This window comes from Diplotaxodon limnothrissa, linkage group LG7, assembly GCF_057381915.1.
Source record: "Diplotaxodon limnothrissa isolate DT_005_m linkage group LG7, D_limnothrissa_male_GT1.1, whole genome shotgun sequence".
In the NCBI taxonomy this organism is placed as follows: Eukaryota; Metazoa; Chordata; class Actinopteri; order Cichliformes; family Cichlidae; genus Diplotaxodon; species Diplotaxodon limnothrissa.
The window spans coordinates 33,334,858-33,353,991 of record NC_140602.1 but is presented as its reverse complement, the minus strand read 5'-3'; the positions used below and the strand labels follow the sequence as shown (position 1 = coordinate 33,353,991).

General features: G+C 40.8%; 1 protein-coding gene across 2 annotated transcripts; it reads right to left on the bottom strand.

The window, feature by feature from the left end:
* Positions 1-214: 214 nt before the first annotated feature.
* Positions 215-18,411, bottom strand: st8sia3 (ST8 alpha-N-acetyl-neuraminide alpha-2,8-sialyltransferase 3). 2 transcript variants are annotated; one of them, XM_085357949.1, is made up of 5 exons: positions 18,158-18,411; positions 8,614-8,643; positions 4,584-4,703; positions 2,727-3,284; positions 215-497 (listed from the first exon to the last, which is right to left on the bottom strand). In XM_085357949.1, the coding sequence occupies exons 1-5, from the start codon at positions 18,409-18,411 to the stop codon at positions 215-217; spliced, it is 1,245 nt and encodes a 414-aa protein (XP_085214075.1). The 2 variants fall into 2 exon arrangements, with proteins under 2 accessions (XP_085214075.1, XP_085214077.1); XM_085357951.1 differs by lacking the exon at positions 8,614-8,643 and having other exon boundaries at positions 18,158-18,321.
* Between the last annotated feature and the right edge of the window lie 723 nt (positions 18,412-19,134).

The window sequence follows — 19,134 nt, the reverse complement described above, 5'->3', positions numbered from 1 at the left end:
TGTCACAGTTCATCTTGAGCACACGATTACGAGCCTTTGCTCTGGTATCTCAGACTGATCTCCACTGCACCAACTCAGCCTTACAGTCAAGCTGTTGCCTTTGACTAAACGGCAGGAGTCCCAACTTTGCTTGTCTCACCCTTTCTGTAATTCCGGCCAGTGGAAGTGCTGGATCGGAGCCTGAAGGAGCACAGTACCTACCACAGTTTTATCCCTAAGCACAGTGGGAGAGGGAGAGCTTCAGCAGTCCTTCTGTGTGCATCTTGTAGAGGAGTTTAAACTCGGCTGGCAGCTGGTGGGACTCCTGCCACTTGGTGGTGAATTTGGTGCCCTTCTTGTCGTAGTAGTGGTAGGGGAGCTCTTTGCCTGTGTTCGGGTCCCAGCCAAAGGGCCAGAAACCGTACAGGTGGATCTGGTCACACATGGAAGAAGCCAGCGTGTACATCAGAATGCCTGTGCTCAGGCGCTTCGGCGACAGCTGCTTGGTTTTCCAGTAGCTGTGGAGTATGAATGACAAGAGACTGGTCACAGATTAAATTAATAATTCAGGCACTCACAACTTTATTTATTCACTCTTAAAGTGAATTATATCACTTTTACTATTAAACACTTGAAAAATGCTATGACCTAATAACTAAGTGGCAAATAAATGCAAAGCGATTATTAGAATTAAAGAATATTAGAATCAAGGATTTGCAACAAACCACTGAGTTTATCTGTGACATGTTCCTTGTACTTTTTTTGCAATGTTTTTGCTGTGTTTTGATCCTTTTTAGCATCGACTTCCTGCTTTTGTTCCTAGTTATTTCCCCCTTGTTTTGAACAGTTTAGGCAAAAACCTGAATTTTGGTAAACGGAGATAAAGGAATATCATCCTGTCCACTTTTGTCTGCTTTTTTCTAGAAATCATTCCCAAAAATTCTGAAAATAGGACTCTATTGATAGGACATAATCTGCTGAAGCTTTAATGTGGCAGTTTTGCTCTGAAGAATCACAAAGGGGGAAACTCTCCAAACTGGCCTAAACAAAAGCGGCTTCAAGAGTCCTTACAGCGCTGAAAGCCGTCTGAGCTGCTTAAAAGTGGTAATTCTTCCAGAGCAGGTAGACTTAATGGGATTGGTAAAGATTAGACTACTGTACGGGCAGCCCTATTCTGCCACTACAACACTAAGAACCCAACTTAAATCCCCCTCTCTCCACACACACTGTTACAGCTGTGTGCCATACCTTTCACTAAATAGCTGTTTCCTTATGATCCGGCTTTGGAGCCTAAATCTCCTCTTTTGACATATAGAATACAGCTCAATACAAAACAGCCACGTGTCAGCCAGTTTCTACTAGTTTCTTTAAACAGGATTGAGGTGGATGAGGGACATTTAAAAACACAGACAGAGAGAAAGCACAAATAGCTACAGCCTTTAAATGCTAAGAGACAGGGACGACCAAGCTAACCGGGCGGAAATGAAATCCAGTTGTGAGCATGTCCATTTTTAACAAGCAGAAAGCACCGAATTTGATCAGCTGTTAATCTTAATGAGCTATGCAATAAACTCAGAGATTAATTCAAGTAGTGGGTTGGACCCCATTTTACCTTCAGAACTGCCTTAATCCTTCATGGCATAGATTCAAAAACATACTGGAACCATTCCTTTAGATTTTAGTCTATATTGATCTACTAACATTATCGATAATGTGAAACCCTAGAGATGGTTGTTTGGAAAAAAAAATCACAAATCAGCAGTTTCCAAAATCTCAGAGCCCGTCTGGTACCAACAGCCATGCCACGTTCAGCATCAGATAAATCACCTTTCTTCCACATTCTGGTGCTCAGTTTGAACTTCAACAGGTCACTTTGACAACCTTATGAAATGTGAGTATCATCATAGGTAAAAGGTAAATAATTACCAATGACAATGACAAGACATATTTAGAAAAAAGTTATCTAGTAAACCTAATGTTCACGTTGATGATGGAGATTTCCTTGTCAAACAAATCAATTAAAGACCAAAATCCAGAAATTAATCTATCAGCCAACAACCCTACTGTTGTCCAAAAACTATTAAAGTCATCAATAAATTGCGTTGTTGGACTGAAGAACATGTTTCCTCATTACTGTGAACACAAATATGTACCCTAGAACAAAATTTGTAAAAACTCAGCTACAACCTCAGAAAATAAAAGGCCAAAACTGCAGTTCATCTAACGGCCACTGGGGGGTTATATTCAAAAACAAATCTGTCCACACAGACTCCTGACTTAAAACCATCCCCCTATCTTCTTAACCATTTATTCCCTTCAGGATACTCCACACAGAAATGATGGCCAGTCCTAATTTGGCCAGTCTTGGCCATCAGGGTTGCCTCCTTATGCAGCTCTGTTCCTCTTCCGGCTTGGCTTTTTGAAGTCTTCATTAATGTGAAACTAAAGTTGTAGAGTTTTTGTTTTTATAACACAATGAAGACAATACAGTGTACGTCACAGACATACAAATATAAGTGCAAATTCCTCATCTGGAAGAGGTCCAGAGGTGCACATGGAGAAGACACTGAAGAGGAGATCAGCCAAATTTATATTAAGTATACATCTTTATTTTTAATGAGTAGAGTTATAAAATGTTTTACTGCTACTAATGACATAGTGATCACATGTGGAGATGTGGACTGATGACGTACTAGATATTAATGATTTAACACCTGAATGTACTTTAATAGTCTGCTTTTTCTTACTTGTTGACATATTTCATGATGTTTCCAGGCCAGGCGAGCTGGACCTTGAGCTGACCTTTATGCTCCACAAAAAAGTCCACCAACGTTCTCGTCACTGTGGCCGACGTGTGGAAGAAAAACGCCGGGATCCACAGAATGGCGCCATCTAGCTTCTTCAGGCTAAGGAAGAAGTTATTTCTGTCCTGCACAGTTAGTAAGTTGTTATAGTATTTCTCCAGGATACTGGGGTTAAAGGTCGTCATGTTGGTGCGACGCCCAACATCTTTTTTAAAGATCTCAGTCGGCGCAAAATTGCAGCGGAAGACAAAGTCGTATTTCTCAATCTGGGGACCACAGCGTGAGCCAGTGAGGATGCCGCTGTTGCCAATCACAGCACATACGTTATAGTGCTTGTTGAGGATTGGTGAGACCTCCGGGAGGAGAGAGCGAAAGTTGTCGCTGATGGAGAAGACGTATTTGTGGCTGGAGTAGTCATAATGCATCAGCTGACCGATTCGGACTGAGTCTCGAGTCAGCGTGAAGTTGTGGGGTATGTCGATGTACTGAGAGATCTCCTTCCTGCAAGATGGAAATATATTGCCTTGTTGAGATTTTTTTTAGCTACAACAGACAACACAGAGAAAGTCAGTCAGGTAGAACACTACAAAAGCATGTGCAGCGAAAGTGTGCTGGGAGTTGTTCCAGGTGGACAAAAATAAATAAACAAGACAAGGTGATGGCAGTAGGACTGGAAGCTGATATGTAGTCGATCTTCAGGAAGAAAGGCTCTCCTCCCTCCACTTTGCTGGCACCAGAGTTCTTACCCTGTATCTTGTATTTGTGTGGGCACATTGAACTCTATTTTGACACAAATAGATTTGGGTCTGATAATTGGTGGTAACCATAGATAGTATAAAAAATGGATGTAGCTACATGATGTCAACCACAGTTCCAAAGTCCTGCTTTGATGGCTCTGAGTGTTTTCATAATGACCATCTTTGTCTTTTGAAGCCAAATGTGAGAAGCAAGAGGCAGATATGATTGTAGGATTGCCTTGAGTAACCTAAATCTGAGACTATTATTTGACTAAGCCCATAAACTCATCAAGAAACTATTTACTGAGGTCAGGTCAGAAGGCCAATTTCCCGGAGACTTCTTATCAAAAATCTTTCTTGCAACCACAGGTATTGCCCCCTGGTGGCCATTAAAAAGAATCTTAAGAGGTTTAAGGTATCTTCATTGGCTGATAGCGAACTCTACTAAACAGTTAGGAGTCTGTTGAGAAAAGTGCCTTCAGTTTTAGAGCAGGAGGATGTATTTTAAAATGTGACTAAACACTTAACTGACTTAAGTGATGCTCTAACTTCAGACTTGAAACTTCTTTAGATTAGCATCAAACTTCTGGACTTTAATGTGACTCGCTATGACTACACATAGCTTGGACTTGTATGTTTTTGTATTGTAGAATATAGGTCAGTAGCAGCCCTATCCACAAAGAAAAATCTACTAGATGAATTTTAAGTTCATGCTTTCATTTAGCAAAAAATATCTTGCACTAATCCAGAAGAGTTTCAAAATGGTCCACAATCAGTAAACAGAAGTGATACTGGGCTCGGATTCAGTGAAGTGTTTCTGAACAGCTACCCAAAGCTTTCACTAACACAAAAAATGTGGCAAACTTTTTCACAACTAACACTTGCTGTTGGGAGTGCTAAAAGCATGTTAAGCTTTCAAGACCATCAGAAACCAATGCAGGAGACAGTTTTTGTGTGTGTGTGTGTGTGTGTGTGTGTGTGTGTGTGTGTGCGTGCGTGCGTGCGTGCGTGCGTGCGTGCGTGTGTGTGTGTGTGTGTGTGCGTGTGTGTGTGTGTGTTCTACCTCTGCTGGTTAAAAGCAGTGCTGTTGTGCCTCCATTTAGATGAGTTCTGCAGGTCCTCGCTGAGAGCGTTGGTCAGAGAAGTAAAAGCTGGATCCAAATACTTCATCGCCAACTGGGAGCTGCACAGAGGAGGCAGAGACATGTCAATTAACTTGGTCCTCTTTTTAATAAAAGTAAATCATGCAGTTGCACTTAGAAATATTTTATGAAGCATTTTAGCTTTTTGGTAAACCATTAAGCAGCTTTGAATATCATCAAATGGACATAATAACAAAAAGTCAGGCAATCAGACAGGTTTTGACCTGATTGCCTGACACATTTTTATTTGGTAGTAAAAACTGTGGCTTAGTGGCTTCTGAATAAAACTAGAAACTGTACAATAGTACAGCAACAGTCTGAGAATAAATATACTAAATACACTTTTAGTGTGTCAGAAATATTCATCCTGTGCATATCTTTACATGAAGTCAACAGGCGTGTTTTTTAAGAATAAGCTAATTATTAAAGAAATCTTTTTTTTTTTCAAACATGCATATTATACTGGTATGAGTGCCCAAGTGTTTTGAGTTTTTTTTTTTTTTTCATATAGCATTTAACACTTGCATGCTGGTCAGCTTTGTGCTCTGGTGGGTCCTCAGCACCATTCAGACACCGACAAGTGCCTTGAACTGCAGCTGGCGACTGTAAATGTTGTTCTGTTCTGGAGAGAGAGTGTCCAATACCACCAACTACAGAGTGTTGCCCAGTGATCCATAAAAGGTAAGGAGCTGATGCCACTACACTGAGCTCACCAAAGCTGCAGAGCAGAACATGGATTACAGTCACTAGCAGCAGTCCAAAGCGGTGGAGTTGGAGCCCATCCAGAGAAGCAGCTTCTTGCACTGTTATGTCGTTATGTCTTCTTGCACAAAGTATGTGAGGTGTGATCAGAAAGTTCTAAGGTAGTCAATAAAAATCAAATTTGAACAATCTTTCCATCAAGGTCAGCATGACTCCTTCTACAATAAGCACTTGATTTCTTCCACTGTGTCAAAACTTTAGTCATTCCACTTTTATTTGCATTTTTAAGAAAGTTTAAGAAAGATGAAGTTGCAGGGATGCAAATCTGGCCAGTAGTCCAGTTAATGAGTAGGGACTGCACTGATATGGCCAAGCATCTTTTGATCGCACCTCGTGCATGCAGCATGCATGCCAGCCTTTCTTGCTACAGCCACAAATACTCAATGATATTTAGTTGGGCAAATACCTGGAACCAAAAATGCTGAATTGTTTAAAAACCTGTCTGATTGTCAGCTGGTGTTTTTTCACAACTTCTTTACAGTGATGTTTTAATAAAAGTAACAAAAACAATATGGCTAAAACTATTACATGAAAATATAAATAAGACAGGAACTGTAGATGGGAACTCTCCATTCATAAATCAGATTTTGTCTTTTTCTCCACAAAGCTAAAATGCTTCCAAAAGAAACTTACTGAAATGTGCAAGACTTTAAAGAGCCATTTTGCAAATATCTATCATTCTGTTCATTTGGAAATCAGCTGCAGTGAAAAACAGCTCATTCATTTACACTCAGCTCAATGTAAATGCAGACTTTCAGTCTCTTTCCTGCATGCGAATCTGGTTTAGTCAAAGAATAGACTCTTCGGGATTCTGTGGAAAAATGAGCAATAAGGCCAAACAGTTGCATCAACTCTGTCCATCTTAACAAGTTATTCATAGTGACATTGAGGAAATATTGACTGTTCAGCCTAATACAGTTTCATTCACTGTGTCTGTGTTTGGGATGCTTTTAAAACACTGATTCACATCAATGACAAAACAAACGTGTTAAGATGAACATTTTTATTTGCAGTGCAAGAAGGCCCAACTTTAATTTCTCGGTAATGATAATCGTCCTGAACATTTGTAATAAAACCTAGACTCAACAAAGAGATTCATCAGGTAAGTATTTTAAAAGAATTTCTATACACCGGGTTTTTGCAATGAAAACTCGACATTTTGTATATAGTGAATTAAGCCTAGACTAAAACAAAAATTCAATGAAGGTCTCCACTGGAAAGTTTTATTCCAAGGCTTAATCCCTGTCTGGGAAAACTGAGTCATTAAGACTAGTTTCCTGCCACAGACTAAACTTCAAAATGTCAAGATTTTAGGTCTCTAGTATGACATAGGCAAATAATAGTTGATCAAATACTGTTTGAAGTCCTTGATGTTTATCCTCCATGAAGAACCAGGTTCGTGCAGGTGACTGCATTAGGACAGTCCAGAAAGCAACAGAGGTAACTTGGACTGTCCTACCAGGCAAGCCAGTAATGACTGGTTGCTAGGGAAAAATATGCACTCCCTGACCAGTTGGCATGGAGTTTGCTTGAGATTTTTGAAAGTCTATAGCTGTGTCACAAAACGTAGGCCGCATCCTTCGGAGGACCCAGCCTGGGCCGGGTCCTTCGAAGACCGAGAAGGCCGGAAGTGCGAGGCTGTGAAATGGGACGGTCTAGCCTTCAAAAAAAATTACATTTTTAAGTTATCCGAGTGACTTATATATCATGTTTAACCTGAGTAGTGAAAGACAGCAGGGTCTGAAAACGATGAAGCTGGGAGTCCGCTGCTCTTGCCGGCTCGAGTGACCATTGAACCCCCCGGCTAGCTATCAAGCGGGTGGGTAAAAGACGTCTCCGAAAATGTCGGAGCACTTTTGCAAATATGCGATGTCTTGATAAACCAAGCAGATATTTGAAGTTTACATGGCTACTTTCTCGTCTGAAAATATGTTAAAAGTTTATTTTGTGACCCAGAAAGAGCAATAAGAGTAATATTAAAACTTAGTAGCGGCCGCCATTGTTGGAAACTGAAATTGGCTGAGCCGTGCTATTTATTCTGGGATATGGTGGGCCACGAAGGACACACCCGACCCATCCTTCAAATTTGGGGAAATGAAGGACGCATTTGTGAGCCGTATTTGAAGCAGTCGACGAATTGGGACAGCCTTCGTCGCCTGGCTGTCACGTAATTGGCCTTCAAATGTGGCCTCCGAAGGATGCAGCCTACGTTTTGGGACACAGCTTATGACTGCTTTCTTCACTAGCAGATGGTTGCCTGTAGTTTGAATGGAAGACACCAACCTGTCTGCAAACACTTGCCAACTACTCTCTGAGCAGCAGTGAAGCTAGACAGTGCAACACAAGATTAGCACAAGGTAGCTCTGCATATTTGTTTTGTTAGACTTTAAAACCAGATACCCTTTCTGACATAACCCCAAAGGTTATAAAAGTTATAAAAGTTGGCATCTTTCATGCAAACTACAGGCAACAATCTGCTAGCAACTAAAGCAATCATAACGAAGTTCTTTGCCGCCACCTAGTCACTTGCCACCAATTAGAGAATGCACATTTTCCCCTAATGAACTGGTGGCTCGGCCTCTATTATGTCTGTGCAACTCAGGCGTTGCTGTAGCATCTGACATTTTTGCAGACATTTTTTGCAGTTTAGGAGTTGAATCTGAATCAGCATGAAATACAATTTTTACCATTAAAGCTCTACAAACTGGAGGTTGGAAAGGATCTAAGCTTGTATGTAAGACTTCTTATTTTTGAATGTATTTAGCTGTGTATGCTCAAATTATAATGCTCACAGATTACAATGAAATGCTGAATCATTTTGCAACCTCTGCTTAAACTGAGTAAGGTTACAATATACAAATATACATCTAATTTATATACATATATATATATATATATATATATATATATATATATATATATATATATATATATATATATATGGTACATTTCTTCATGCCATGTCAAATTCAGCACCACAACATTAACAGGGCTCAAGTGAGCATTCGTGATCTTAATTTTGATTTGACTTGAAAGATGGTAAGTAGGCTGGCAGGTCAAGCTTTAACAGCAGTCGACTGACATACATATACCCATTTGATACATATGTGATTGACATAAACCCGGATATAAAAAAAGAAAGGCTTGCACTGCATCCTTCCGTTTTTAGCATCAGCACTCTTTATTCACCTCAGGTCGGGTTTGCGAGGTGGCCTCTCACTGCAGGAGGGGCGTGAAACAAAAAGAAAAGATAAATAACTCACTCGTTCTTCATTGACATTTCAAATGACACCCACCACTTTGGAGCTGGAGACCAGGCATGCAGAGGCTATAGTGCGTTTCAAATACTCACCGCAAATCATCTAAATGGCTCAACAGCACATTTATAACTGTGACAGCAGTATCAAAAATAAGAAGACCTCCAATCATCACACACAACAAAGCACAGATTTAAACAAAATACTTTCACTGTAATGGGAAAGTGAAAACAGGCATTTTCAATCAAGAACAGCGGTACATTTTTTTTTCTAAGAAACCTCCGCATTGGCAAAATGGATCGGTTACAAGAGTCTGAAAGATGTTTTTAACCCTCTGATGTTTCAGCGAGTACAACTAAGAGGCTGGTGGTACATGTGGTTTTGAGTGAGATAGCTCTTGGTTGAGATTACATCACATGTAGAGACTATGCAAAAAAAGAAAAGCTCCATAACTATAGCTCCCTGCATCTAGCTATGTTTGTTACTGTATACAAAGCAGGTGATTTGAGAGATAGCTTGAAACCTTGAGATTATTTATATCTTAACAAAACAGCTCATCAGCATGATTTACTTTCAGAAGCTGTGGCATTGCTTTCATTCCTCTTCAGAAAGAAAGCAATGAGAAACTAGTGACATTTTCTTCCTGATTAAGATATAACAGCAAAGATAACTAATATCATTTGAATTGTAATATTGATTGGCAGGCAGAAAGTCCATGACATGGACTAAAACCTTCTCCATCCAATATGGCTGCACAGTGATCAGAGCAATCACCAAGTTCCTGATGATAAATTAGGGCTCACGCTGCAACAACATGACAAGAAACTTGTCCACTAACAAACTGCTTTCTTTTAAAAATGCTGCTCTGCTCCACATCTAACTCACTCTGAGCGTAACCTTGGCCTGCGATGGTAGCAAGCGAGGGGGAAAATTATTACAGGCGGGAGGAAAATGAATGCGGCACTCGTGTTGTAAATCAAATCAGCCAAGGACGGCCGGCCGGCCTACAGAGCCCTCATCAGACCTGCGCTGTTTGAACATCGCACATGACCTAACATGTCGGACAGCAAAGATTTACAGATTTCTGTGGAGCTCAGCTGCACTGTCCCTACTAAAACCTGCTTCTTCTTCCTTTTTTTTTTTTTTTTAGCACAGGTGATTTCTGCCATCAGTCTTTGTGAAAAGCAGCTCCTGATGTTTTCTGTTCATATTCTAAGATAAATGACTGTCTGCTGTGTGACTGGACAGAAAAATGTCAACACCTTTTTAAGTGCATTAGACTGTGGTTCATTGTTTCACACACACTTGTATATTTGGTGACTTTTTTATCATTCTTTCTTAGTTATATTTTTATCCATCAGGTCTGTCAATCAGTAGCTGCTGACCAGCCATCCCCAGTCCACACCAACTGCTGGCCAGGCCACTGTTGTGGTAGTCCTCGATATCATCCAGGTTTTTGTTTGCTACTTGTATGGGCTCTAGTTCTCCAGCATTGGTGTGAAATCTCACAAGGGGGATGCACACAAATGCCAATTAAACTATTTCAAATTTAGGAAACAAGGAAAGAACTTGAACTGGTGTGTGTAATCAATGCAATCAGTGGTATAAATGATTGCTTGAGTAAAGAAATGGTGTATGGTGTAGTGTAGAAAATCAAATAAAAGACCAAACAACATCCAAAAGGTGGCTGAGGGAGGAGAACCACACTGAGGGCTTATAGCACTGTTAGACTGGGCCCAGGTGGTGCCAGTGTGACTGATTGGAAGCAAACCACACCACATCTCCAGTGTCTACAGATGAGACCTGCCACACAACAGGCTGAAAGGAAAGTTTAAGGAACCAATCAAAACATGAAACATAAGTCGCTAAAGTTGCTGGGAATCCAGTTTAGAAAACTGAGCACACCTGGCCACCTCCAAGGTCTGGGCTGTGTGGACCACTTTGTGTTCATGGGGTCGGAGGTAGAGTTTTAGCTCTAATCATCAAATCTAAGGCGAGTGAATGGTGAAAAATGGAAAGGAGCTATGCAGGAAGCTGTGCAAAGCTGCACAAAGAGATGACCTGGAAGGGGACATCCCCCAAGTTAATCTCAGGTTTTTTCACTTCACTTTTTTATGAGCAAAGTTTCTGTACTTTTGCATCACAACTAATGCTAAAAGGAAATTGTGCTTTCAAATGCAGTTTTCAAACAGAACACTATAAATATTTGGACAAAGCGTGTGTGTGTGTGTGTGTGTGTGTGTGTGTGTGTGTGTGTGTGTGTGATATTTCAAAAACTTGTTTAAAACTAAAAAAAATTATTTGAATTTTTTTTTTTATGGCCGATCTCTCTGAAAAATTCCAAATTAATCACAAATAACATTCAACCACTAAAACATTTTTTTCTTTTCAGGAAGTAAGTAATCAAGTAAAACTGTAATCTTGATAAAATAATAATAATGTGCTTTACTATTTTTAGGTGTACATTTGAAATTTCAGGGATAGCAATAATAATATTTTAGAATTAAAAATATAATTTTGATTAACAGCTTGTGCACACAGGTGTATTGATGGTATCAGAAATATAAAAATGATTTTTGGTAATTACCACTACTGACAATTTAGGGCAGCTGTGGTATAAACTTTACATTTGTTGGTGGTTTAATGAATGTGTTAAGCACTGTATACAGGAGACCCTACGGTGGCCCCTAGAGACAAAGCATGTACAAACTCCAAAACACTTACAAACTCCAAAACACTTACAAACTCCAAAACACATGCAAGCTCCAAAACACTTACAAAATACAAAAAACATGCAAAATCCAAAACACGTACAAAATACAAAACACTTACAAACTCCAAAACACGTGCAAACCCCCGAAACACGCGCAAACTCCAAAACACATGCAAACCCCAAAACACAACGGAAGTGCTCCAGAACGCTAGGAGCATTGTTGAGCTTTTGCTACCTAGTAACTACACAAGCCAGGAAGTACCAATGACCGGATTTGGGGTCTGCAGCCTTAAAGGTCGCATTTTAAGGCCGATTACGTCACAGCGACACGACGAAGGCTGTCCCAATTCAAAGGCTGCTCGAAATGCGGCCCTCAAATGTGTCCTTAATTCCCCTGAATTTTAAGGATGGGTCGGTGTAGCCTTCATGGCCCAACATATCCCAGACTTCATAGCGCGGCGGTGGTGTGGATAATTTTGCCGGAAAAAAAACGGCGGAAGCGGAGCGGACGAAGAGTAAACTTTCAGAAGTAAGTACTGAATATTATGTCACTTATTTAAGCGCAAATGTTTTTATAATGATGAACATTAAAACATTACTGTTGGCAACATGTCGGGAAAGTTATGTGACATTAGCGATGTTTGTACTAACTTGGTTTTAAAGCCTTTACTTCAAAATATACGCCGTTCAATAGCTGACTTTAATCTTACAGAGAATCTGATGATTTTATGCGTAATTAAAGTCAGTCATGTCAGTCAGCTGACGGTTCACTCCTTAAGCTGAAAGAAAGATGCTTTAATCACAGGAGTCACACATGTGTCCACTGTACCATCTGGGCACTGTTCTTGTTTAGCACTCGTAATAACACAAACACTAAATCCTCCTTCTTTTGTGCTGTTTTGTAGCAGTGTATACACCTGAGACTGTCACCTGTCTGTCTGTCCTGCACTCTCTCTCTGTTTCTTTCTCTCTGATTGTGGAATAAAAGTATGAACATGTGTTTATAAGTTACACTTGTGTTTGAATCCTGCAGCTTATCACACATTTGATTTCTATGTGTGACACCTGCAAGTGTCCAGAGTGAGGACAGACTGAGGGACCCACTGCTACACATCATCTGTGAGGCTTTGCACCCCTGATGATCCACCAGGACAAACTCAACAGTGTGTGAGGAAGAGGAGGAGGAAGAGCCAGCAGCAGCTGACAGATGGAGAGAATAGACAGACTGTTCCCTGTTTTTGAAGGACTTCTAGGAAAGTTTAACATAACTAATTGTCTGTCCTGAATCATTCTTATTAGGTAATGTTCAAATAATTTTATCATTCCAGTGCTTTCAGTGTGGGAGAAAGTACTCAGGGCCTTCAGGTTACACACTATGAAAGGCAGCAACAAGTTTAATGTTCAGAAACCTAAAGTATGTATCAGCAGCAGAATGGAACTAAAAATAAATGTTTGTTCCAGTTCTATGAAGCTTTGAGTATTTTGGATCAGTAGCACTGCTGTGTTTGTTGCATCATATTGCTGTAATTGTTTATATGCTTTATATATTCTGAGGTAAGTTGATCTATAGTGTTACATCATATTCTATAAGGATGTTATGTGTTTGTAGACTTTCTGCCCAGTTTGACCCATTTAGCAGAAGCCAGCCTGTTTAAGGCTCTGATATCTATTCTGTATGACTTAAAGCAGTTATGACATGGTCTGATTTTCTCAAAGGAATATTTCATATATCAGTCTACTCTTCATTCTATCAGAAACAGTTATCACAGCTTTTACATTTTCTTTTTACACATGTATGTAAGCATTGAGCCAAATTTAGTAATGCCAACATACTGAAGGAACAACATTTGTCTCTTATATATGATACACCTATATATGCACTGTCAATATACATTTTGAACCAGCTGCAGATGTCAGAGTAACAACTGACTGACCCCCACATAAAGTGCATTACAGTAGTCCACAGGGGAAGAAATAAAAGCATGGATCACGGTTTCAAAGTGCTGCCTAGGAAGAAAAGATTTCACTCTTGCCAGTCGCCTTAAATGATAAAAATGGACTGGTCCAACTTAAAACCAAGGGCAGTAACAACAGGTTTAAAATAAACTTCCAGGGGTTCTAAATCAATAGAAGAGGACTCACAGGGGCCACTGGGTCCAAACACCAACAAATCTGTTTTGTTTTCATTCAAATTTAAAAAGTTTAGAGCCAACCAAGCTTTAATGTCATCTAGGCATGTCAAGAGAGGTTTTATTCAGATGCCATCCTTCTGCTTCAGTGGCAAATAAATTTGGCAGTGAAGATTTAAGGTGATAAGACATGTAAATAACTGCAACTTGAATCTGTACTGAAGCTCAGTATTTGACACAGAGTTCATGTTCACTGCTGTAATAGCTAATAATGATTAATATAATAACCATAATATTGGCCATATTATATTTACATTACAAAAGTGATATGACTTTAGTCTCATGAACAACATTAGCTAATTGTTATTTACTATCTAATCTTAAATGACTGTTCAGTACAGAAATGAAGCCCAAAAATCATGTTTTACTGTCCTGTGGTCTCAGCCTCAGATACTTATCAAATCACACAAAGCTCTTGTAGAAACAAACAAACAAATGAAAAAAAATGTTCTCCTTCATTTCTGTCAAACAAAGTTGTATGACACGTTTCCAGCTGTTAGTATCATGGTTGCTAGGCAACCTGGGAAGCGCGAGGGAGACTAGAGCCTATGTGTTTGCAACAAACTTGCCGTTTATTTTGCAAATCGAGTTCAACACTGCCCCTAGCGTCCTGGATTTGAAGTTTGCACATGTTTTGGATTTTGCATGTGTTTTGGATTTTGTACGTGTTTTGGAGTTTGTGTGTGCTATTTGGAATTTGTAAGTGTTTTGGAGTTTGTACATGCTTTGTCTCTAGGGGCCACCATAGGGAGACAGCTTATTTATTAGGATGTTTTACTTTCTGCACAGATGTTTCACTTTAAAAACTTTCCAGCGGCTCACAAAATACTCCCCACCCCCCATTCTGAATGTGAAACATCTGTAGGAAGATCAGCCTAACACTGAGGAGGAGAGATAATTTGGAAGCTACAGAGCAGCGAGTGTGACATGACTGATGACATGTTGTTGTACTGATGGAATTAATGTTGTGGAAATGCACTTTACATTGTATTTAGACTGTAAGTTCCTGCAGTAAATGTAACTCAAGCTAATCCTTAATGTTTATAATCAGTCTTTATGAGGAATAATGTTTTAAAGACAAACCTGACAGTAGCTGTAATACTGGCTTGTATGAGGATTTACATCAATTTTGCCACTTTTATACAATGAACACATTACTGGTGTAGAATTAGTATAAAACCTGGAATTTGGAGACAGATGAGGTCAAATCTGAGAGAACTTTGTAATCTGAGTGTGTCTAAATGACTGATGACTAAATAAACCACTTATGATGAACCCGCTGATGTCTTTGGTTCATATATTAGCCAGAAGTCCTGCGTAAACACTGGGAATATACACTCCTTATTAGGTACACCTTGATATTGTAGTTTGGACACCCCTTTACCTTCCGAACTGCTTTAATTCTTTGCGGCACAAATGAGCTTTGTGACATTTTGCGTTATCCTGCTGGAAGCAGCCATCAGAAGATGGTACATTGTACTTATAAAGGGATGGTCATGATAAACAACAATACTCAGGTGGCCTGTGGCGTTTACATAATGATCAGTACATACTGAGGGGCTCTAAGTGTGGCAAGAAAATATCCACAACACTATTCCACCACTACTATCACCACCATCAGTCTGAACCATTGATCAGAGACAGGTCGGATCCATATTTTCACGTTGTTTACACTAAATTCTGACCGTTTCATCCAGACACCACAACAGAATCCAGACTAATCAGACAAGTCAATGTTTTTCTAACATTCTGTGCAAATTGTAGCCTCAGATTCTTCTTATTATTTGAGAGGAGTGACACCCTGTCTTCTGCTGCTGGCATTAACAAGGTATTTTCACCCAGAGAACTGCCACTCTCTGGATATTTTCTCTTTTTCAAACCATTCTCTGCAGACCCTAGAGATGGTTGTGCAGTTAAATCCCAGCAGATCAGAACTTTCTAAAATACTCAGACCAGCCTGTCTGACAACACAAAAACCATGCCACATTCAAATTCACTTTATGACCTTTCTTCACCATTCTGATGCTTGGTTTGGATTTCAGCAGGTCATCTTGATTATGTCTACATGCCTAAATGCACTGGATTGCTGACATGTAGCTGGCTGATTTAGATATTTGCATTAACATGTAGTTTGTTGGGTGTAATAAAGCGGCTGATGAATGCAAATGGGTTTTTTTTATAAGAGCAAAACGTACGTCTTCCTTCATTAGAATAAAACTTATAAAATTAAATGAGAGTGAGAAGTGCTGATCTAGTTCACAGCTGTGGGATTAAGTGACAGATGCCCTGTTTTTCTTCAGGCTGACACACACTCACACTGACTGGAAAACACACTGACGTGTACCACATTTAGATCGGTTTATTAGGACAAAGCTGTCTCCTTATTCAGTGGGGGAAAAAACGCCTTCCACCAGTGATGAGTTAGGAAGCAGTCAGTGTCATTCTACGGTGTATTAACTGCAAATTGATCAATAACAAACGGACACTTTGATAGAAAATGTTAAGCTGAACCAACTCTGCAGTGTTTTGCCACTATCATCTGTTTTCACCTAATCAGGGGGTGATACAGAAGTCCCACCTGCACTTGCAAGTACAGGCGTAGCATTAGCAGTAAACAGGATGAACCACGCTGTGTGGGCCTGTGGACCCCGTTTCGACTTTTCTTAGTTTAGTTGACCTTAGAATGAAGACGGGGAAACGGGAGGCTATAAATTTAATCTGTAGCAACATCTGTAGTGAAAATAATTTTAGATTTTGGAGGAAGAGCATGCTGCTATTTTTGTTAAACAGGTGCTAGAAACTGTAGCCTTGACTTCCTGGAAATTTAACAGAAGAGAGAGGAAGTCATGCTCCTGTTCTTTCACATAGAGATAGATGTTCTCTTTTCAGTTATATAAATATATTCGTTATGGATCTCATGTGGGTTTTGTTTTTGTTTGTTTTTTTCAACTTTAGGGAGATATGTCAGCTGTTTCCTGTGCTGACTGTCAGACATAAGTGGCATTAATCTTATCACATAAGAGACAAAACAGAAAAGGTGAGAGCAGTTTATAAAACCCAAAACTGAGAAGTTGCCTCAAGCAAGGGAGTTGCAAGGAAGTTCAAGTATCTTGGGATATTATAGTCAGGTGACGGAAAGGTAAGAGGTTCAGACTTCCAGAAGAATCTTAAGTACAGCGGCTGCTCCATGTCAGAAGGTACTGGCTAAGGTGGGTATGGCATCTCAATAGGATGCCTCCTGGGCACTGGGGTGAAAACCCAGGGTAGTCCTAAAACCTTCTGGAGAGATTATATTTTGCGTCTGGCCGGGGAGCACCCCAGGATCCACAGGAGAAACTGTGGCTGGAGAAAAATATGTCTGGAATACTGTCACCTGATGGATGGACGGATGGACGGATGGATGGATGGATGGATGGATGGATGGATGTTTTAACATTGGTCTGTAACTGTCTGGGAACTGACATATGGAATGTCAGTTCCCAGACAGTTACAGACCAATGTTAAAAGTAGTGGGGATGCTACAGAGTTAAGCATGACCATGAGACATGTTCCTTCCATCAAATTCAAAATGAGCTAATATGTTTCTTATCCAGTCTTGGATCAGTTTAAACATTAGATTAGATTTGTGTTTATGAGATTTGTAAATCATGTTATTATTTTTTTATTTACACTTTACACAGATTCACAACTTTTGAGGAATTGGGGTTGTATAACTGTATGCTTTAACACTGTGGTTTTCCGTCACTGTAAATCAGGATCTCAAGTCTAAACCAGAAAAAAGTGCAAGACAAGCTAGACTTAAGAAGTACAACATGTTTCAAAAACTAAGTAAAGGTCACCCGGGTGAGTTAGAGTATCTTCTTTAATTTGAATTCCTTACATTAATACACACAGCTACAGTTTTGAACAACAACATGGACACTCTCTGAGACTGCTGAGTCATTATAAGAGTTTTGTTTCTCGTGTCTTTAACAATGTCCTTACTGGAGTTATTACTTTAGCAAAACCGAAAAGACTGGAGTCTTTCCTTAAGCAGACTGACTCCAAAGTCAGCAGTTACTTAAGTAGGAGGAACAGCAGATTTTAGCACTTCCTCCTTGGTTACACTGTTTTAAATGCTTCCCCTCTGACTAAGACCCACTGCACAGATTTACTAAATTACTGAACCCAAAGAGGAAGTCATAAAAACTGCAGTTATTCATTACTCAGAAAAAAATGAAATGAAACATTTAAAGCTCAAGTGTGTGGACACAAAAATGAGTGAGAAGGTTAAGGTTCAAAGATGTTTAAGTGTATTAATTCAACTTTAAATTCGTGGACATTGTTTACATTTACAATGTAGGCTATTTACGGGAATGTGGTGTCCACATACTTCTGGACATTCTTGAGTGTAAATTATGGAAATGAGCTTGAGTAAAAATGAAAAAGCAGGCAGGCCTCACCCAGCAGAGAGGCCTTCGCCTGAGTGTGACCAACGCCAAAAAACGGTTTCCTACTGATGCAAAAATAAAAAGCAAACACTCAGCTGCTGCGATCCAAACAACCTGCAGGTCCACAGCCTGGCCTGGACTCACCGAAACCCCGCGTGGAACATGTACATCCTGGGTCCGCCGTTGTGTCCATATCTCGGGGTGCTGAACAGGAAGTCCTTCTTGATGGAGACATAGCTGATGAGAGACAGGATGAGCAGCGCCACGCTGAATATGACGAGCCCCAGCGCGCTCACAAACCGTACCATCCTGCCCCGATGGAGGAGGCTGGCCCTCCGGCCCAGAGGATCAGGAACCGGCCAGGACGAGGAGAAAGCGAGCACCCAGGCGCACCGCATCAGCGGCACGGCGACGGCGGGGGCGCGGAGAGGACGAGGCGCGCTTGACGCAGGTCTCAGAGCCCACGCGGGGAGGAAGCGCAGAGGCAGGGAGTCGGGGTTTCATCTGCTGCGTGCGAGCGGAAAAGTACCAGCGGCGAAACAGGAGTGCAGAAACACAGGAAGGCCGCCAGCACAGCAGAGAGGACGCTCACACGCGGACCTAAAAACGCCTTCCATAGATGCCGTGCAGGCTGTAGGGACGCGCGTTTGCTGCCAGTTTCATCAGCTGAGCGTGATGCAGAGAGAAAGCGGAAGAAAAACCCGCGTGACACACTGATCGTGGATGTATCCCAGGATGGAGAGGAGGGGGGAGGAGGAGGAAGAGGAGGGGGTCTTCCTGCTGGCGTGCAGGGTCAGATTACAGTTCATAACCTCGAGGCAGGAGATGAAGCGGCGGCTCGCGGCATCCTGCAGGGAGGAGGTGGGCACTGCATCCTCGGCGTCTCTCTCTCCTCTTCTCCTTCTTTCTCTTTCTCTCTGGCAGTGTAATTAATTAAGGCCAGGGTGTCGCTTTAAGGAAGCGCAGCTCGTGTATCTGGTAATCAGATAAACAGTTCCAGCAGCATCCGAGGCGGAGCTCCGTGTCCTGATGGAGGCAGAGATGCGGAGAGAGAGCGAGCAGGAGAGAGGAGGCAGCTGAGGCGTCATGTGTCGCTCTGTCTATAGACGCAGATCTGCAGA

Coding starts and splice junctions, on each gene's coding strand:
- st8sia3 (XM_085357949.1), bottom strand. CDS start 18,411: ATGCGGTGCGCCTGGGTGCTCGCTTTCTCCTCGTCCTGGCCGGTTCCT. Junction 4,704..8,613: donor CCTCGCAAACCCGACCTGAG/GTGAATAAAGAG, acceptor TCCTCTGTGCAG/CTCCCAGTTGGCGATGAAGT. Junction 3,285..4,583: donor ACTGCTTTTAACCAGCAGAG/GTAGAACACACA, acceptor TCCATCTTGCAG/GAAGGAGATCTCTCAGTACA.